At 37.3% G+C, this 17,457-nt stretch overlaps 1 protein-coding gene across 4 annotated transcripts in view; it reads right to left on the bottom strand.

The window, feature by feature from the left end:
* LOC136846473 (plasmolipin-like) overlaps positions 1 to 17,457 on the bottom strand; it is an 80,602-nt gene that overhangs the window by 28,240 nt on the left and 34,905 nt on the right. For 2 of the 4 annotated variants that reach the window (XM_067117278.1, XM_067117280.1), the window contains exon 2: positions 3,315 to 3,446. In XM_067117278.1, the coding sequence (XP_066973379.1) occupies positions 3,315 to 3,446 (132 nt within the window). Of the gene's footprint in view, positions 1 to 3,314; positions 3,447 to 10,433; positions 10,890 to 11,636; positions 11,933 to 17,457 lie in introns of those variants that run through there. The other 2 variants (XM_067117279.1, XM_067117277.1) reach the window with 2 other exon arrangements.

Here is a 17,457-nt window from a genome sequence, read left to right on the forward strand (position 1 = left end):
CAGAATTTTTCAAGAGTAAGAGTAATTGGCAAAGACAAAATGAAAACTGAATTACTGGAGAAATTTAAAGTAATTAATCCAAACTCTTACTTTTATGGCCTTCGTAAGACTCACAAAGAAAAAGTTCCCATTCAGACCAATCATCTCCTCTGTCGGAGCTTTCAACTATAAAATTTCGAAGTGGTTAGCAGGCCTCCTTTCCCCATTTTTAGGCATATTTTTCTAGTTACTTTAAACATTCTGCAGATTTCTGCCACAAATTCAAAGCAGCCCATATACCCTTTCACAATATAAAACTCTAAAGCTTGGATGTAGCTTTCCTATTCAGAAAGGTACCATAAACAATATCCTACAGTTTTTGAAGGAAAAAATTTGTGCCTACACAGATCATTTCCCACACCCCTGGATAAAATGAAATCCGTTGACCTGTGTGTATCGAACAACGTCTTTTCGTTCGGAGAGTCCTTCGACAAACAAAAATTCTGGCGGAGAATGGACAGCCTTTTAAGTCCAGTATCAGTCAATGGAGTATTTTGAAACTACAATAATAAACGCCATAAAACCTAAAGGCATGCTGTGGATGAGTATGTGGGTGATAGTCAAATATTTTGGGATAACAGATGGGGCAATTTTAGCCATTTTCTTTCAAAATTAAATGCTCTCAAAATTAAATGCTATAGTGCCCAGCATCAATCAAACTCCTAGTCGAATGGAAAACAAACACTAAAAATCCTTTTCTTGGTATTTTAATAATCAGACACAGTAAACTGAAAACAAATTTGCCGTGTACAGAAAACCAACGTTTGCACTTTCGTATATTAACTTTTTTAGTTACCATGATATTTCTGTCAAGATTGGCGCAGCCAGCAATTTATTCCTAAGAGGCTTAACGATTTGTTCCCCAGAATTCCAAGAAAGAGAATTTGAACTATTCCGTAAGCAGCTGCCATCTTTAAGGTACCCTGATCATATAATTGGGAAAGCTATCTATGAAGCCAACATTACATTCCACCATTCCTTAAGCATGATTAAGGAGACATCCAGAAATAAATTAAAAATCCCAAACCAGGACTGTACTGAGACGTTGACAGATAATTAGAAACTAACCCTTTTGTGTTTACCTACCCAAATATTTAAATAACGTCCAACTAAAGCCAGTCCCCAGAGGCTCATATATGAGGTACATGAAATCCGTTGCCACGGCTGTGACAAATCAGTCACAGATGAGAAGTCTCCTTCAGTCAATCTTCACTGGATACAGTCACTCCTGCAGGTTGGGCTACTTTCAGAGTGGGAGTACCACTGGACGGGTTACTGACATAACTGACTTGAACAGGTAAGACAGTCCATGGGTAAGGTAAAAGCTGAGTAGGGGACAAGCTTATTAGCAGGTAAGGCAGGCACAAATCAAGCAAGACTGGTAATGGGTCAGTGTAGAGGAAGCATGACTGACAGCAGGCCAATAAACAAATCACCCAGGGACAGTAGACAACAATGTCCGATGATTGGCACTCCATTACAACCAAAGATCAAGACATTGTTGCCACCCCGGAGATCGAAGACTTTTAAGTGGAAGACAAATTAACAGCAGCATTCCTTGATTTTTTCAACTTGTGGGCCCTCCCCTGAGTACTGCAGAGCAACTGGTTGGACAACACTTGTGGCATGTCTCACAGAAGAGGAGCGGAAAACCAAATACCACTGACTTCCACAAATGACTAATGTTTCAAAACACCTCAAAAAACCTGAGATGTGATGAGAAGGGGAACAGGAACAGTTAGTCAGAATGGCAGTATATATGCGAGTAGCTGGATAAAGGCTAGTAGAAGGCCCATAAATTATGGTGAAAGGGCTGAGATGAAGACCTGGACTAAACGGGAATTCAGTCAAAAAGCGCACAAGACAGGAGCCAATGGAAAGAACCATTCACATCTAACCCTACAAATTAAACATAATGTAAAAACACTGAATGATGATGATGATGATGATGATGATTACAATAGTAATTTTTCTTTATCAATGGTATACAGTAAATATATTAATACAACACTTTAATATAGTCAAAATTAATTTCCCTGCATAACTGGCAAATATACTTGGTATATACTCTGGGCAAAATGTATGGCAAAAAGTTCTTACACAGTACAGAATCTATCAACTGCATATATTTGAGCCATACTAAAAGCATAAAATCAAAATTAATCTAATAAAATCTAAGTTTTGACATAGAATGTTACAAACATTCTAGTCCCATTTAGAAGTACTTTAGTTTATATAATAAATGCATATCAAGGCTAATTAATATATGACCCCTAAAGTGTAATGAAATCACTTTATTATATTTTTATGCTCTACTACGGCTGCCACTAAAAAGATTTACAGGAGTTGAAAACTAAAGATTGGGCTAAAGGAATTAGGAACATGTCATTCAGCGCAAAAAAAAAAAAAAAAAAAAAAAGGTAATGTTACAGAAGCTGAACAGCTATCTGGGAAGAGCACTCAAGAAATGGACGTCAAGAAATGCTGTTAAGTGCCAAAGGAATACTGCTAAATCCTTTAATACCCTCTACAGTGCACCACACGAGGCATACTATAAATGCTACCACCGTATGAGGATTCAAACAGCAAAACAAACCAAAAGGATCTTCACTGAATTTTAACCTAATACTCAGTGTAAGCTACAACTCTGTTTAAAAGGAGATCCCAAATAAAACAGGTCCTAAAGCACTAAAGTAAATGGCTTAACCTGTAACTGAAATTATCATGACGGGTATTTGAACACCTCCATATCCTCTGCTCTTCTTCCTATCAGCTACGTGGCAATGGATGGATCAATGGTATGGTTAAACTGCTATGAAAATTAAAGGAACGATTCAACACGCTCACCTTTATGTCCCTAAATTCCTAGTATCCTATACTTTTGCCAGTCCAACCTCTCCAAAAGTATCTCTGGTGCTCAACTGTTCCGAAATGATGAATAGTGACTCCAGTTTCTTTTGATATACTGTATAAAAATTCCAATCCTGTACAGCATTCCCAATGATTATAACGTTAATTTAGAAGCTGTCTACACAATACAAAACAAATAATGGACCAGTCCAATTTTGATTTCTTAAAAAACTAGTTTTTGAAAATTTTTGAAAATTTCTTCATAGCTTTCACTAAAATGCAACCTGGACATTTTTTGTCAACGCCGGGACAAAATACCAAGAACGACTACACGGAATACATTTGTATTCGTTTTAAACCCTCAGAACTTAGAAATCTTCACAAAACTCATTTTGCAACATTTTGGGGACCAACAAAGAACTTACCAAATGAGCACATTTTAGCTTCCCCTCGTCTGATCTCAAGTAGCCGGTGTTGACGTAAATTTTCCTCTCATTGTGGGCTTCTGGAGCAGGTGCTGCAGTTGTCGTGGTGTGGGATGCTGGGAAATCTGACATCTGCAAAAAATAGAATTTTGTCACGTTCTTTCAAATTTAAAGTTCTTCATACACTTGCAAAATTCTATAGATATCTAAAAAGTTCGTTAAAAATAAGGAAATTCTTTCAAAATAAATTAAGTTCTTACAGAATTTACAATATTCTTTGAAAAATTACAAATGGATTCTTAAAAACTTCATTAGTTTTTTAAATAACTTGTGACGTTCTATAAAAATTTGCAAATTTCTTTTAAGATTTCTAGGCATGGTACAAGTATCATACTGGTTCAATTGAATGACAAAGTCATCTTCCTGGTAATGAATAGGAAAGGAGACTGGAGTGATAACCTGTCTCATACGTCCTTCATACCGTTTGCGAACAGAATACCGAATTATCAGCACCTTTCAGTTTCCAGAAGGATTTAGCCTTTATGCGGTTTGTCGCCATGATGCCCACTGACGCATTTTCCCTGTCTTGCTGGATTCTGACTTATGCCACACATGCCAATGTCAGTTTTCTAAGAAATGAAGAGCCAAATGCGTCTAAAGGTCCGTTTACACTACAGTAAAACATGTCACAGAATAGAATACAAAATTTAGGCGAATGGCCAAGCGCTTGGACCTATGAGGTCATTCAGCGCTGAAAGGGAAATTGAGAGTATGAAGGTTTGAAAGGTGTAACAAGAGGAAAACCTCGCAGTTGCACTAGAAAACAATTGTTAGAGAGGGTGGAAAGTCAGATGGAAGAAAGCGAATATGAACGGAGGTACAGTAAAAGGAATGAAAGAATAAAAAATGTCATAAACACAGGTCGGCATATCACCGCACACACTTCACAAACATGTTGAATATTGAGTCAACGGCTTATTGGTAGTTCTAACCAATGCTTCATACAATTATCCAGCATGTGCCAAAGGTTAGTTCTCTCTTAACCATTAAACTGACGTAAATATAAATGCAGACGGATGCATACACCTGTCCAACTATGCAATTCCAGTCAAGTCACACCAAAGAACAAAACCCTTTTCAATGTCTAGTACTCTGGCTCGGAACGAGGAACCTCAGTTCACGTCAAAGTAAATTTGGAATAGACCCTCAATTACCTCGGACACATGATCAACTACGGATGTGCGGTCACATGATCAAGATCAACTACTGATGTGCAGACACGATCAAGATCAACTACTGATGTGCGGTCACATGATCAACTAATGTGCAGACACATGATCAAGATCAACTACGGATGTGCGGATACATGATCAACTACGCACTAGCGAAACGAAGAACACGATGCATCCCGGATACAGATGTGATACTGGCCAACCGTAAAGCCTCAAACTTTCTCAACGAGAGGCTAAACGCCTCAATCCAGTCAACCAATGAAATTGATGTTAATTAATCAATTTTACCATTCTTATTGTAAACACAGTAAATCAAATATAAACAAACTAAAACATACGTCCTTTAAAATATATTTGTTATCGTATTGGCATTTCACACACTAGTCGCTTTTCTTTACGAGAATTCTATCAACTCCATCTCAAGTTAAACTTTAGAGCCTTTTGGGTGTTTTATACCATTTTATTCTTGACAGTCTGATGAATCTTTTTCTAGATGCTGCCTTTGTTTACTTTTGGAATGTTTTGGAACATTTTAAAATGATTATAACTAGGGTTTCTTACAAGGAAGTTTTCTTCTTAGCACGTGAAATAAGTCTAATCCTTCGAGCCAGCCCTAGGAGAGCTGCTAATCAGCTCAGTGGTCGGGTTAAACTAAGCTATACTTAACTTAGTCCAAATAATAATAATAATAATAATAATAATAATAATAATAATAATAATAATAATAATAATAAACCAAGGAACCCCTGTAACGAGGCTATAACATCGAGAATTAAAAGCCACAGTAGTGTTAGAAGTATTTATGCACAGAGTTAAAAATGATAAGGAGAGACTTTCAGATACTACTCCGTAATACCTGATGAGGGACACGGAGTAGCATCTGAAAGTCTCTCCTTACCATTTTTAACTCTTGGGCATAAATATTTTTAACAATAATAACATAAAACTCATTAAAAATAGACATCCTTTATATTCCTGTCATATCTTCAAAATTTTCAAATATACTCAGCTGTGGCAAGTAACTGCGTATGGAGACTTTTGGTAATTCCTATACAATAGCTAATGCTCTCATTTCCGGTTTTCACAGAGGCATTAAGTGAAACTAGACCGGGGTTAGTCGACTTGCAAGGGCAGACCCACAGAAGTCAGTCCCTTAAAGGACATGACAATTCAATCTTTTCTTACGGATACCATTTTTATTTACGGATTCTAATTTAGAATGAAATTTATGGCCAAAAATTGTGAGAATAATGTACATGCACCATCCAGTGTTCTAATCTCCTCATTTTCGTCTTCCTACATTTGTATATCAGTTAGGCAATCGATGATTTTCCTGTCGATAGCGTGCCATAACTACACTCCCCTCATCATTATGAGTAATAGCCCTTTTTGTTCCCCTTTTCTTATTTGTAAATTATTGTATAAATTCATATTCGAAATAAAGTATATTATTATTACTCTCTACTTTTCAAACCCCTTCGTTTCCCCCAATATGAGCTCATTGTAGTTCTAAAGACAATGTTCCTTCAGAACTTTCATTAGCAAGAGAAGCTTCTATTGTATCTGCACAACACTTTCTCATAAGGGTGTCATTACGGCCAAGCACAGTTATAGCAGACATTATTTAACCTTCAGCAAAAGACATAAGTGAACATTAAGTGAGCAAGAGACATAAGTCGACTTCATTATCTACTCCTGTTCTTTATTACTAGCTGTCTGTTGTTCATTACTTAAGAGAATTCTCGACAACAAAGTTTTGCAGTCTTCAAAAGCAAAACTAATTTCATTATCTACAGGTTGGGTTCATAATACCTCAAAGCCCTTTAGAATCACACTAACACAACACCCGTTTTGAATTTAGATTTTAGAAAAGAATGCAGATAGTTGTTTGAAAGAGTGCTTTTCTACGAATATCTGTTCTGAATATTAGGTCTTGAAGATACAAGTTTTAAAACTTAATTGTTTTCCATAGTGAAATCGATGGAGTCTTCTGTGTCAGTTATTTTAGCCAAAATTTCCTCCACCAAAGACAAAGTGCGGACATTTCATCAACGTATAATTTAGACAGACCTTTCTTGGACAAGTTTTAGATATGAATGTTTAGGACAAGAATTTAAGCAAAAAGACTTCACTCAAACAACTGTGAGCATTACTATCCTACCAGCAGCAAAAATGTATTCTGCTATCTTGAAATGCCTAGAATTTGAAAACAAAATGTATTCTATCTCAAAATACCTAGAATTTGAAAACAAAAATGTATTCTGCTATCTTAAAATACCTAGAATTTGAAAAAAAATGTATTCTGCAATCTTAAAATACCTAGAATTTGAAAACAAAATGGATTCTGCTATCTTAAAATACCTAGAATTTGAAAGCATAATAAATGCTACTATCTTAAAAGACCTAGAATTTGAAAACAAAATGTATTCTACTATCTCAAAATAACTAGAATTTGAAAACAAAATGTATTCAGCTATCTTAAAATACCTAGAATTTGAAAACAAAATGTATTCTGCTATATCTTAAAATACCTAAAATTTGAAAACAAAATGTATTTTACTATCTCAAAATACCTAGACTTTGAAAACAAAATGTATTCTGCTATCTTAAAATCAGTATTTAAAATACCTATCTTCAAATACCTAGAATTTGAAAACAAAATGTATTCTGCTATCTCAAAATACCTAGAATTTGAAAACAAAATATATTCTACTATCTTAAAATACCTAGAATTCGAAAACAAAATGTATTCTGTTATCTTAAAATATATAAATTTAAAAACAAAATGTATTCTGCTATCTTAAAATACCTATAATTTGAAAACAAAACGTATTCTACTATCACAAAATACCTAGAATTTGAAAACAAAATGTATTCTACTATCTCAAAATACCTAGAATTTGAAAATAAAATGTATTCTGCTATCTTAAAATACCTAGAATTAGGAAACAAAATGTATTCTACTATCTTAAAATACCTAGAATTTGAAAACAAAATGTATTCTGCTATCTCAAAATACCTAGAATTTAAAAACAAAATGTATTCTGCTATCTTAAAATACCTAGAATTTGAAAACAAAATGTATTCTGCTATCTTAAAATACCTAGATTTTTAAAATAAAATGTATTCTACTATCTCAAAATACCTGGAATTTGAAAACAAAATGTATTCTGCTATCTTAAAATACCTAGAATTTGAAAACAAAATGTATTCTACTATCTCGAATTTGAAAACAAAATGTATTCTATATCTCAAAATACCTAGAATTTGGAAACAAAATATATTCTGCTATCTCAAAATACCTAGAATTTGAAAACAAAATATATTTTGCTATCTTAAAATACCTAGAAAATGAAAACAAAATGTATTCAGTTATCTTAAAATACTTACAATCTGAAAACAAAATGTATTCTCTTATCTTAAAATACCTAGAATTTGAAAACAAAATATATTCTGCTATCTTAAAATACACAAAATTTGACAACAAAATGTATTCTGCTATCTTAAAATACCTAGAATTTGAAAATAAATGTATTCTGCTATCTCAAAATACCTAGAATTTGAAAAAAGAATGTATTCCGCTCTTAAAATACCTACAATTTGAAAACAAAATGTATTCTGCTATCTCAAAATACCTAGAATTTGAAAATAAAATATATTTTGTTATCTTACAATACCTAGAAAATGAAAACAAAATGTATTCTGTTATCTTAAAATACTTACAATTTAAAAACAAAATGTATTCTCCTATCTTAAAAAATACTTACAATTTGAAAACAAAATGTATTCTGCTATCTTAAAATACCTAGAATTTGAAAACAAAATATATTCTGCTATCTTGAAATACACAGAATTTTACAACAAAATGTATTCTGCTATCTTAAAATGCCTAGAATTTGAAAACAAATGTATTCTGCTATCTCAAAATACCTAGAATTTCAAAACAAAATGTATTCCGCTCTTAAAATACCTAGAATTTGAAAACAAAATGTATTCTGCTATCTTAAAATACGTATAATTTGAAAAAATCAATTCTGCTATCTTAAAAGACCTAGAATTTGAAAACAAAATATATTCTGCTATCTTAAATACCTAGAATTTGAAAGCAAAATATATTCTGCTATCTTAAAAGACCTAGAATTTGAAAAAAATTAATCCTGGTATCTTAAAATACTTAGAATTTGAAAACAAAATATATTCTGCTATCTCAAAATACCTAGAATTTGAAAACAAAATATATGTTGCTATCTTAAAATACCTAGAAATTGAAAAAAATGGATTCTGCTATCTTAAAAAACCTAGAATTTGAAAACAAAATATATTCTACTATCTCAAAATACCTAGAATTTGAAAACAAAATATATTTTGCTATCTTAAAATACCTAGAAAATGAAAACAAAATGGATTCTGCTATCTCAAAATACCTAGAATTTGAAAACAAAATATATATATTCTGCTATCTTAAAAGACCTAGAATTTGAAAACGAAATGGATTCTGCTATCTTAAAATACCTAGAACTTGAAAACAAACTATATTCCGCTATCTCAAAATACCTAGAATTTGAAAACAAAATGTATTTTCCTATCTTAAAATACATAGAATGAAAACAAAACGTATTCTGCTATTTTAAAATAAGAAAAGGAAGGAACAGTCAGTCAATCTTTGCAATTTAACCGCAAATGAAATGTAACCCCTAATCTCACGAAAACTCGTTCCTTGATTATGCATCATGCTTGGCAAAAGTCTTGAGTAAGTCTCATACCTGGGAAATGGGAAGGGATCGGGGAATCAGGAAAGAGAAACACAGAAGAGCTGTTATCCGCAATGACGGGAGTATCGTTACAACAGCGTATCACTGGCAAAAAAATATGGAATTGAATTTCAAGCTATCAACATAATATGCAAATGCAGGGGCACCTTATTGGATAGCACCCCGCCACTCTTGGAAATAAAATAATTTTTTTAATAAAATATCATAAAAGTGAGTCATTAAGAAAGCAGAGTTCAAATTCATTTTCCAGGAGCATAATAAAAGCAAATCCTTCGGACATACAGACTCTCATGGGACTAACTCGCGCAAGCCGCTTAGCGCTTGAACCCAGGTTCATTTGTGAAAGGACAGAGGAGAAGTACAGGTTTGTATGCACGAACAGACGTCTGCTGATCACCGCCTCTGGGAATGGGATTATAGCAGAGGAGGAGGAAGGACGAGCGGTACACAGCACATGAAGCAAAGGGTGCTGACATTTATACTGGAAGGCCAGGCACAATATGTTGGACCTCAGGGCGAACAGGGGAAGCTACAAGAAAGAGGTTTGCGATCTCTGTAGAACTGAATACGATAACAATGAACATTTGTTTCCCTGTAGACTTAAAGAATATAAGGAAATTAAAGCATAACCTTACAGGCCATAAAATGTCCGAACAAAAAATGGGAGACTGCAAACAACTAAAAATAAGTGTCAAGAAATATATTATCCCGAGAAGAGCTGGCTGTTCGAAGCTACAGACAGCACGAACTTAGTAAAGGTAACTGTAAAAGGCACAGTGCAGTGGTAGCATCTTATATTTAAATTAAAAATACTGAGTACAATATTAACATATTAGTTTTCATTTGTATACAATAAGCAGTACCACTAGAATTTTTAAGGGTAAATTGGACCTTGCATGAGATTTAAAGATAAAACAACTGGTAAAATGACATTAAAATACAAATCTTATAAGCATCAAAAAGTAAAAACTTGAGTGTCTCCACAATAAGCTGTAGGTCCCGTTGCTAAGTAACCAATTGGTTCTTAGCCACGTAAAATAAGTCTAATCCTTCGGGCCAGCCCTAGGAGAGCTGTTAATCAGCTCAGTGGTCTGGTAAAACTAAGCTATACTTACTTCTGAGTTACAAAGTCCTGGACCCGACTCTGGTAACGTAGTATCCGCAACTGTGTTCACGGAGTGAGCCCTGAGGAACCAGAAGTGTAGGCTACCTATCATTGCGTCTTATATCTCATACAGCACTACATTCATCGCAAATTCCTGTCATTTATAAAAGTGATGGGAAGTTCTCATGGCGACAAATATTAGCATTTCCAGAGACATCCATTTCAATTTTTATCTCGGCTCTCGAGGCCGTGGTCAACAAACAGGCAGTTCCACAACGTTGGCGGTAACAAAAAATTGAGGCAATGGAGCATGTCACTTTCAAGTAAGGTTCCACCTCCCCACCCTCCAACCTCACGAGATTATCAATACCATTTAAACTTGAACAAGGACTTGGGTAGCGCAGCATCAAGGCACCTCAAAAGGGTGTGGATGACGACATTATCAAGAGAGTGCACAATCTTGAGTGGCAGACACTGAATTCGGAAACGGATGTCCCCTACTGAAATACTGCTTACGAAAGACCTCAAAGCAAGATATCTTTTCACAATGGCCTCAATCATAATTAAACTTGGGAAACAAAGAACGCCATCACTTCGATAATTTTGTCAGCGGTTAACATACTTCCAAGTACAGCAAAAAAGGGAAAGAAAAAAAAGGTCAACGGTGACACTGAGCATTCCCAGTCATTATGAATCGGTTTGTTACCTATTCCTACACAGAGCGAGGGCATACGGTACGTTCCTCGTCAATTAAGGCTCGCAAATCCCATCACATCGGCAGAGAAGAGTAACTGCAACCTTAAAGACTGCATCGTCTGCATGTAGCCTACTACTACTATCCTATGCTCAAGACCACTAATCATGTCGCTTGCAAGACTAACAATACGGTCCCATTTTCTATAAAATACTTTGTAATTAAGAGTAAATATCTGATTACACTAAGTATTCACAATATACCACTGAAAACCAAAAGCACTGATAGCAAGGCAGCAAATCTCTGATCCATCAGTATTTTATATCCAAAAGGAGCCACTGAAACTAGTCAGAAATTTTAGTCTCTATCAACAAAATCCCAGTGGATGGATGCTATTTCACTAAATATACGTTGCAGTGTGACATAACGAGGCCATCCTTCACAAAAGTCCCAAAAACAAAAAACAAGTTAGTTCTGACACGTAAAACTTCAAACAGAAAAACAAAATAAAATTGATACCTTTTGTTCTGTTAAAATCCACAATACCACACAGACGTTATTCAGGCATTTCCAACGTAACCTTAGGAGTTCATTTATCAAATATCGCTTGAAAATTACGAAAAATATCCACCACTCGGAAAATTAACTCAAAACTAACACATGACGCCTGTCATAAACAGCTTTCCACAAGCACTTTTCCATTACGGACAACCCACCGAGTACAAAGATAAAATCGCGATAATGCGGGACACAAAACGGAAAAGGCTTACACCATGACCATCGTGCTAATCTCAGCCGTCAAATGTGATCATCCTGTCTTTCTTACGAAATCCACAACTTTGGAAAGTTACCTCGGGGGGCGATCGGATGGCTGTACGTTAATCGATTTAAAAATGCTCCTCAATTGCGGTATGATCGTCTGCAATATCGGAAGGTCCAGAAACTTGCTCAGCGACTTCCCACAAGATGTTATGACAATGTGAGGAATAAAGGAAACGACGCACGTGTTATAAGTAAAAGTGTACATAACAAAAGCTAAAAGTAATAAACGGAAACAGTGTACTTGGGCGTATCCTCAATCACAGGAATTCAACCTAAGGTTGTGGAATGTTGCTGCTTACATAATTATTCCCCAAAATGTTCACTTTGGCTTCCGAAAACTTTCATGACTGTACAACGTTATGGTGTGCACATACACGCGATCTAGTGTACTTAAGAGAAAGTAGGTCCTTTCTCTTCGAATATACAGTACTTCATGTTTTTTTCATCCTTCATTTTAACCCAGTGCCCCGCTGTCATTCAGCCTGGCAACGGCATAGATATAATTTCATAAAGGAACAAAAAAGTGTTTTACTTTGTGACAACTCACAACTAAAGCCGATATATCTGAAGGGCGGGGATAAGACTATTCTTCCCAATAAATGATTATTGCCATCATATAATTTATGTAACAAAACAAAAAGGGTGAAATTTCGCAGCGTTCAAAATGTGTACACACACACACACACACACACACACACACATACATACATACATACTACACATACACACACACATACACACACACACACACACATACATACATACATAATATATATATATATATATATATATATATATATATATATATATATATATATATATATATATATAGTGAACGGTGAACCAAAAGCAGGTGGACAGTAGATGGAATAGGGCTTGTGTTAGGGTTATACTAGTACGATGTTTATTTTATATATATATATATATATATATATATATATATATATATATATATATATATATATATATATATATATATATATATGTATATACACACACGTCGACTAGAGTTGTTGGAGGGTACTGTGTCAAGTGTTCGAGACACTTCGGTACCAATCCATTTATTACTTATATTTCCCATTTGGGAATATTCCCAAAGTAGCGGGAATTGGATATTCAATGACATTTTTAGCTTAAAATTGTATATAAATCATGGTGACGTGATAAAAGTTTCATATATATATATATATATATATATATATATATATATATATATATATATATATATATATATATATATATATATATAATGTATTGTATCATTGTAAAACAATTAAATTTTTTCTAAACAATTATTACATTTACAATTACATTTTTTTGTATACAATGATACAATACAAAAGCACTGAAAATATGTGTATGTGTGTGTGTGTGTATATATATATATATATATATATATATATATATATATATATATATATATATATATATATATATATATATATATATATATATATATATGACAAACATTTTCAGTGCCTTCCTATTGTATCATTGTATACAATAAAATTTAATTGTAAATGTAATAATTGTTTATAAAAATTTAATTGTGTTAGTTAATATAACTGCTTATGGAAAGAGAAACCCACAAGAGTCCTGTGTATAACTTGTTTACTTGATATTTACATATTACTTTTAATCTCGAGTACTTTCAGGTCCTAACTGTGACCCTTTTTCAAGAGATGAGGTAGTCAGGCTGGTTCAAGGCCCAGCAATCTTCTGGAACTTCTTCTCCCTGTGCTGTCATTTATATGATGGCTGTCCTGGTTTCCGTTCTCTTGAGAGTTATTAATCTCCTCCTGTTGGTCTGATATCCTGATCTGATGATCAGTTGTATTAACCCTTGTGGTAAGGGAGTAATCACCATCCGTCTGTTGGGCAGGAGACCTAACCTCCAGGTCAGAAGGGTCGATCGTAGCTTCTTTTAATATTAAAGATCAGCTTATGGGATCTTCTGAGGTAAATCCTTTTTTCCTTCTATCACTTTAATCTCTCTGGTGAGTGCCCCTTCCACTACCCTCCTATGACTGATGTTATTGCTTTTGTATATAAGCCTACTGTTTTTAAAATCCATCCTATGGTCCTTTTCCCAACAATGCCTAGCTATAGCACTCCCCTGTGAGCTAGGCATTGTTGGGACAAGGACCACTCTGTCTCTTACTCGCTGCCTCGTTATACTGGTGACCCCCGAAGATGACCGACGCCGCCAACACCGGCAGCACCAGCTCAACCAACAACAACACTGCAGCAGCAAGCATCCGCCTACCACCTTCACAACCTACAACCCTGAGGCCTGGTTGTTCAGAGTGGAGACCATCTTCAGGTCTAAGGAGATTTCCTCTTCATCCTGCAAAGCCAACACCATCCTAGAGTTCCTGCCAGATGACATCTTCAAGCAGATTGCAGAATGACTCGCCAATCAACAGACCACCATCACCTACGAAGTGCTGAAAGACTAAGGTCGTCCTTCAGCATGCCCCCCGCCCTCAAAGCTGAGAAATTCCTAAATAACATAGGGGCAGCAATAGGAGACCAGCGACCGTAGCACGTCTACAGGTAACTACGGCGGCCAGTTACGATCCCCGCCACAGACGGCCATCCAGAAACTATGTTGGACCTTGTGAGAGAGGTCCTACTCACAAAATTATCTGCCAAACATTTGCAGCCATCCTCAATGCATCAACCATGGACCTCGACCATTTCCTGAAGACAGTCGACGCCGTCCACCTGGCCCACATGTCGACAGAGCCTACACAATCACCCGTAGCAGCAGCCGCATCACAGACACAGCACCAGACTGACAAAGAGATGGACAGCGATCCAGCTGGCCCTGTCGCCCCCATACACCGCTACTGGAGCTCCAGGTGGTAAAAGAAACACAAGTACAAGACCAAAACAGAAGAACGTCCCAAGGGCACTTCTTTCCACCACTGGAGGCTCAGGAGTGAAACCCTTAAATGAGAAAATGAGTGTTGCATGTCAAAAAATATGCAAAGGGGTTGCAGCAGAGACCCAACAAATTAAACGTCAGTGGTGGGCAGACCAGTTGCCGCGTAAGAGAACACGCTCCTGCTTTCCGCTGTCTTTCTTCCAGGTACAGGCAAAAAGACACTGCATTTTTTTTCATCGTAGACACAAGATCAAATTCCGTAAACTGTGCCAGCCAGCCCGCATGAACACCCCAATCCAACCCCCAGCATCCTACAGGTGTCCACTGCCCGCAGAGCCCCGCTGAAAATATACGGGAAACAGCCCATGAATTTGTTGTTCAGCAGGAAGCAGTAAAACTGGGCATTTATCACAGCAGACATGACAATAGCACTTTTAAGAGCAGACTTTCCAAAGGCCAACAACATGCTGGTGGACATAGCAAAACAACAGCTGATCAGTCACACAACCCGTCCCCATAGCCCCACTCACTCCGACTCCAGCACCAGAGATAAGTCGCCTCCTACAGGAGTTCCCAGAGGTAAGCTATTTAAGGATGACCTGCAGCACGACCTAACCAAACCCACAAAGTACCATGTCCAGCACCACATGGTCACCAAAGGTCCCCCAGTGCATGCCCGTTTCAGACTTGGCCCCATAAAAACTCGCCCATGCCAAACAAGCTTTCCCGAACATGGAAAAAGCAGGAATATGCCAAAAAGCCTCCAGGCCCTCGGCATCTCCCCTACACATGGTACCAAAACCTGACGGCACATAGCAACCCTGCAGCGACTACCGGAGACTCAACACCATGAAAGTACCTGACAAGTACCCACTACCGAAACATTGCCGACATAACTAACCAGATGGAGGGTGGCAAAATATTCACAAAGATCAACCTGTTGAGGGGATACTTCCAAGTCCCCATCGCAAAGGAAGGCATAGAAAAAACGGTCATTATCACCCCCTTTGGCATGTACACCTTCAGCTACAGCTGCTTTGGCTCACATGCAACCTTCCAACGTCTGATGGATGAAATCCTGGGCAACCTACCTTCTGCGTCGTCTACGTAAATGACATACTGATATCCATCCCCAACATCAAACAAAACATGAGAGACATCAGGTGGGTCCTGCAAATAATTAAAGAAAACGGACTTAGGCCTATAGTCCGAAAAGACAAATGAGAATGGGCAAAATCAGTGGTGGAATTCCGGACCACCAAATAAGCCCTGAACGTGACAAACCCCTCCCGATGAAGGTCCAAGCAATAACCAACTTCCCAAAGCCAACAACAATCAAAGCAGTCCAACAATTCACGGGAATGATTAATTATTACCACCATTTCATTCCCAACCTTGCTGAAATAATGGCCCCAATATATGAATACTTAAAAGGAAAACCTATAAAATTATATTGGTAAGGAAAACAAGATAAAGTCTTCATGCTAACCAAAAAAGCAATCACCTCTGCTGCCACACTTACCTTTCCTTTACCCCTTAGGTCCCTCACCCTAACGATGGACATGAGTAGCATAGCAATGGGTGTGGTACTCGAACAAGACACAGACGATGGTCGTCGCCCATTGGCATTCTTCAGCAATAAGTTACCACCAGCAGAACAAAAGTACTCCACGTTCAACCAAGAGTTACTGGCAGTCCACAGAGCCATCTGCCACTTCTGACACATGCTAGAAGGATGACAATTCGTGGTGCAGCAGATGGACCACCAACCATTGGTACACGCCTTCATCAAAAGTGGAGACGGGCAGTCAGCAAGACAGCAGCGTCACCTATCGTAGATAAAGGGCTCTTCCAACAACGTGGCAGACGCCCTTTCCTGAAACTCCATCAACACCGTCCAGATTGGGATACCATATCCCAAAATAGCACTGGCACAGAAGGATGATGTGGACCTACAGCGACTTCAGCAGGAGAACTCCGCCCTTGCGTGGAGTGACCTATCCATCAACAACAGAGAGATGACCATTGCCTGTGAGACAAGTGCCAGACACCCTCACCCGTACCTGCCGTTAGGGTTGAGATAGAAAGCCTTCAACCTCGCCCAAAACCTTTCCCACCCATCAGGCAGATCCACCACCTGAACCTTGTCAGAGCGGTAAATCTGGTGGGGAATGAAGGCGGACAACAAAAAGTGGGCAAGAGAATGCCTCCCAAGCCAAACATCAAAAATAATGAGGCACACAGAGACAGGGATAGGAGAGTTCCAGATAACATCGCGATGACTGGCCCACATCCATGCCAACATCATGGGACCTCTGCCCCCCTCTGAGGGGTGCAGGTATCTCTTCACAATCAACAGAAACACCAGATGGCCAGAAGCAATCAATACCAGTAAGACAGCAGACAGCAGAGAGTTGTGTGAAAGCACTAATAGGCTGGGTCAGCAGGCATTGAGTACCGCAATACATAAGCAACAGAGAAGCCAACTTCACCTCCACCTTATGGAGCTCCCTTGCTGTCAGCCTCAGGACAAAACTCATTCACACAACAGCATACAACCCAGAAGTGAGCGGTGCAGCCGCTCCTTCAAGTCAGCACTCACAGGTAGATGTCAAGGCGGGAGTTGGG

This window comes from Macrobrachium rosenbergii, chromosome 15, assembly GCF_040412425.1.
Source record: "Macrobrachium rosenbergii isolate ZJJX-2024 chromosome 15, ASM4041242v1, whole genome shotgun sequence".
NCBI lineage: Eukaryota > Metazoa > Arthropoda > Malacostraca > Decapoda > Palaemonidae > Macrobrachium > Macrobrachium rosenbergii.